The sequence below is a fragment of the Austrofundulus limnaeus genome, unplaced genomic scaffold (assembly GCF_001266775.1).
Source record: "Austrofundulus limnaeus strain Quisiro unplaced genomic scaffold, Austrofundulus_limnaeus-1.0 Scaffold590, whole genome shotgun sequence".
Taxonomy (NCBI): Eukaryota; Metazoa; Chordata; class Actinopteri; order Cyprinodontiformes; family Rivulidae; genus Austrofundulus; species Austrofundulus limnaeus.
In genome coordinates, this window is record NW_013952992.1 from 196,463 (window position 1) to 201,167 (window position 4,705).

General features: G+C 42.0%; 1 protein-coding gene across 1 annotated transcript in view; it reads left to right on the forward strand.

Moving 5' to 3' along the window:
• The window catches only part of LOC106531041 (kinesin-like protein KIF13B), a gene marked incomplete in the record, with an annotated part of 109,575 nt that overhangs the window by 72,804 nt on the left and 32,066 nt on the right, over nt 1-4,705 (forward strand). Inside the window, 5 exon segments of the mRNA XM_014026801.1 lie at nt 788-843; nt 920-1,038; nt 1,116-1,292; nt 1,387-1,479; nt 3,954-4,106. Of these exon segments, the coding sequence (XP_013882255.1) occupies nt 788-843; nt 920-1,038; nt 1,116-1,292; nt 1,387-1,479; nt 3,954-4,106 (598 nt within the window).

Sequence of the window (4,705 nt, forward strand, 5' to 3'; positions counted from 1 at the left end):
GTGTGTGTGTGTGTGTGTGTGTGTGTGTGTGTGTGTTTGTACATGTTTTTGTACCTAGTGGGGACAGGTTTTGACCATTTACCTGGTCCACACAGCCTTCTGTCTCACAGCATCACCACTACCCCTCTCTCTATAGCACTGTGTGCCTTCTACTGCTCGCTCTCCCTGCTCCTCAGTACAAGACAAAATGAAAGTTACAGAGATAAATATTCAGCCGGACACACACACACACACACACACACACACACACACACACTTGGGTTCCAGCCCCAAGAAGCACTGATGCGACCAGTAGCAACCATTCCACTGGGACAGCTTCGTTCCTCTCTCATTCCAGTCTTAACGTGGAAAAAATAGTGTCAGTTTTATTTAGAGACCACTGACCAAATCCATAATTCCTTTTTGTTTCAGATGGTAGGTAAAAAAAGGCTTGAAAGAGCAGCAAAGCAGGGTGACCGGTTCAGGAGAGAGCAAAAAACACGTCCGACTCCTCTGGAGGCTGAAGCGAAAAAAAAAAATACTACCAATTGAGATGCATGTTTTGATGTGCTTGTCTTACCCCAATGCATTGGCCACAGTTATTTAAAAATGTGTTTTTTGTTAACTTCTATACTGAAAGGTTTGTTAGCTAAGAAGAAATCATCTAGTTAACCATCACTGTCCTATGAAACAGATTTATTACAATAGCAGAGTCAGTTCTTTTGTATCTGGCGTCTTCTGAGGTGTTGAGGGAGCCGACGAGGCCTCTGTTTATTGATTTAGTGTTTTAATCAGAGTTGTTTCACAGGGTTCCTGTCCCTGGAATGGAAACACACATTCCTGTCCTGTTCCTGGATCTCAGCGGTACGTTGTGTTTTCTGTTGTAAAACTTTGCTCTTTTAATAGAACAGAAGCTAAACTGTTGTTTGTTCCCCTCCAGCTGATGATTTTCAGTCCAGTCTGTCGGCGCCTCTGGCCGGGGGTCTTGATGCGTTGCTCAGTGGGGAAGATGAAGACGACTTCTTTGAGCTTCAAATTGTTAAACACTTTGATCCACTTGTAAGGACATCCTGCTCGCTCTTGTATATTTTGCCTCAAGCTGTTAAAGTCCTAAATATAACCTGATTGTGGCCCAGGTGAAAGTGGAGGCGTCCTGGGACTCAACGGTCCACGAGTGTCCCCATCTGAGCCGTGCAGTGTCTCCTGACCAGAGGGTCTACCTGACTGTCCACACCGTGGTGCAGCTGAGCCACCCGGCCCACATGCACCTGGTCCTCAGGAAGCGCATATGTGTCAACGTCACAGGAAAGCAGGTGGGGGGATCGTGAGTTCTGATGTTTATTCTCACAGCTCTGCTAACAAAACGAGCTGGTCTGAGGAACTGCTGCTGGTTGTTTTGGACGACAGGGTTTTGCTCAGAGCCTCCTGAAGAAAATGTCTCAACGCAGCACCATCCCCGGCTGTGGAGTCACATTTGAAATCGTTTCAAACATCCCAGGTGTAAGTACCAGAAAACAGTCTTTACTTTTTTTAACAAAAACTACAACTGAGCTAACAGAAACTAAACAGGTCTGAGTTGTTTTATAACTAAAGTACAACCAGTGATGTTGGGACATTGTCTAAAACATAAATAAAAAGATAATATGATGGTTTGAAAGTCCTGTTCAATCTATATTCAGATAAATACACATCAAAGACAAGATATTTAATGTTCAAATGGATAAACTTCATTGGTTTTTAGCAAATATTCACTCATTTTGAAATTGATGCCTGTAACACATTCCAAAAGAGCTGGGACAGGGGCAACAAAAGACACCTGAAACAGGTGAGTTTCTTGATTGGGAATAAAGGGAGCATCACTGAAAGGCTCAGCTATTCACAGGCATGGTTAGGGTGAGGTTCACCACTTTGTAAACAAATGTGTGAGAAAATAGTCCAACAGTTTAAGAATGTTTTTCTATGTACTTTTGTAAATAATTTAGAGATGTCATTATCTTCAGTCTTTAATGTCACCAGAAGATCCCTAGAATCTGGACAAATCTCTGCAAGTAAGCAGCAATGCCAAAACTCAGCATTGAATGCTCCTGACCTTTGACCCCTCAGGCAGCACTGCATTAAAAACCACATCATTCTGTAACAGATGTCAGCACACAGAAAATGATTGTCAGTCAACTCAGTTTGTCTACATCTACAAGCTAAAGCTCTACCATACAAATACAACGCCATATATCAACAACAACCAGAAACACAGCCAGCTTCTCTGGACCTGAGTGTTTGTGTTAAAAAAAAAAGCTGTGCCCACTCTTGCAGCCCTGATCACAGTGCAGTCAATAAAAATGTAAAAATGTGCGCTCTTGGACTTTTGTGTTCACAACTATGATGCTGAAGACCAGAGTGTACAAATAGTCACCGCTACTTAATGTAAGGATAAATGTTGAATAAACATTTTTGATCACTCTTGTGTTTTTGATTTTGTTATGAAAATAGGGAGCCAGATGTGTTGTAGGATTTAAAGCCCGTGGAAGTGACAAAAAGGCAGGAGGGAGAACTGGAAGTAGGAGCGTTGAAGATAAGGTTCTCTTTGGGAGGGTGAAGGATGGTACGATTAGAAATGAGACCATCAGATGGTTTGGACACGTCCAGAGGAGCGACACTGGTAGAAGGATGTTAGAGATGCAGCTGCCAGGAAGAAGACAAAGAGGAGATTTATGGATGCAGTTAGAGAGGACATGGAGGTAGTTGGAGTGAGGACAGAGTGAGGTGGAGGAGGATGCTTCACTGTGGTGAAGATCAATATTTAAGTTGCTTTAGCTTTGGAACCTTTCATTAAAAATTACACATCAGTTTTGGTCATTTAAGTAACATTGTCAACGTGTAACAACATACATTAAAGTGTTTCAGGCTTTAACCTACAAAACAATAGACATTTTGGATGTTATGTAGATATGTCATTAAGCCCTTAAGCTTCAGTTCTAGTTGGTGCTTTTTAAAATCAGATTCATAAACAGTCCTTCAGATTTAGGATTTTTAGGTGGGAAAAACCTGAACAGCTCCAGTCAAACTGCAGCAGCTTTGTAGCAGTGATGGTAGGAAAACAGGCACTGGTGACATTTTCTGTTCCTAAAGCAATCTCACATTGGGCCTCATGCAAGAACAGTGCGCAGCGCTGTGGCTTCWGAATAAATGAAAATGATTTAACACAGTTGTTTATGCTTTTAGCAGCTCATTTTATTCCACAGCTGACCTGCTAAAAATGACAGATTTTCTTTTCTGGATCTCTGACAGACGGACTTCAATCTCTGAACTCGTAAAGTTCTTTTTAGTTTTCGCTGTCATTTTCATGAATGGACACTTCCTDRTATCTGAGGCAGGAAACATAGCCTTATATGGTGTTTTTGGGGTGGTAATTATGCTAATCTCCTCTCGCGTGCACGAGCAGCTGGATACGAACAGGTGTAATTTGCGCAGCTCATTTACACACTTTTCCTGAAGATAGAAGAGTTTGTCGAATCTGACGTGGCATGTTCGTACGAACCCTTTGCACGAACAAAAGTAAAAGAAATTTAAGATAAGAATACGAACATGTTCTTGCATGAGGCCCAATGTGTCTCAAACAATGAGGATGGATTATCAGTGAGTTGGTTAGGCATGAAGCTGTCAGGAACTGTAAAACTACACTTTCCACATTTCCAGCACTGCTGAAGGAGATGCAGGAAAAAAAGTGACACAAACACAAGAATAATGACCAGATAGAGATAGARGTTAAACTTTGCCTTATTATAGGAATGAATAAAGTTGTGTCAAAAGATGTCTACTGCCTCATTTTGTCAGAACACTGTGATCCTGAAGAATGGCTTTGTAAATGTGAGGTGACTGTATAGTTTCCGTTTATTAGACCAACTTTTTATAAATGAATGTACTCTATATTAAAAAAAGAATATTCAGTGTGAATTGAGGTCCTGTTGTTCCCACAGGACATCCATGGTCCGGAGGACAGGGAGCTGCTGGCACGGTTGGCTACCAGTGGTGAAGACGACCAGTCAGCAGACAACGAGGCAGCCATTGAGAAATACCTGCGCAGCGTCCTGGCTGTGGAGAACATCCTGACTCTGGACAGGCTCAGACAGGTCAGGATTCACAGATTTAGGTGTTTGTGGTTCTATAAACGTCAAAAAGCTTGTTCACCTCAACTCAGCTAATTCCACTCAGACCTTTTTATGTGAGTTTTTTTTTTTTTAAAACATGGAACATTTACACTCACCGGCCACTTTATTAGTTACACTTGTCCAACTGCTCATTAACACTAATGTCATGTCAGCAACTCAATGGATTTAGGCATGTAGACAGGGCCAAGACGATCTGCTGCAGTTCAAACCGAGCATCAGAATGGAGAAGAAAGGTGATTTAAGTGACTTTGAAYAAGGCATGGTTGTTGGTGCCAGACGGGCTGGTTTTTCACAAACTGCTGACCTACTGGGATTTTCACCCACAACCATCTCTGGGGTTTACAGAAAATGGTCTGAAAAAAGAGAAAATATCCAGTGAGCTGTTCTATGGGTGAAAATACGTTGTTGATGCCAGAGGTCAGAGGAGAATGGCCAGACTGGTTGGAACTGATAGAAAGGCAACAATAACTCAAATATTGTTGCATCCCTTTATGACCACAGTGTACCATCTTCTGACCATGTCAATCCCTTTATGACCACAGTGTACCATCTTCTGACCA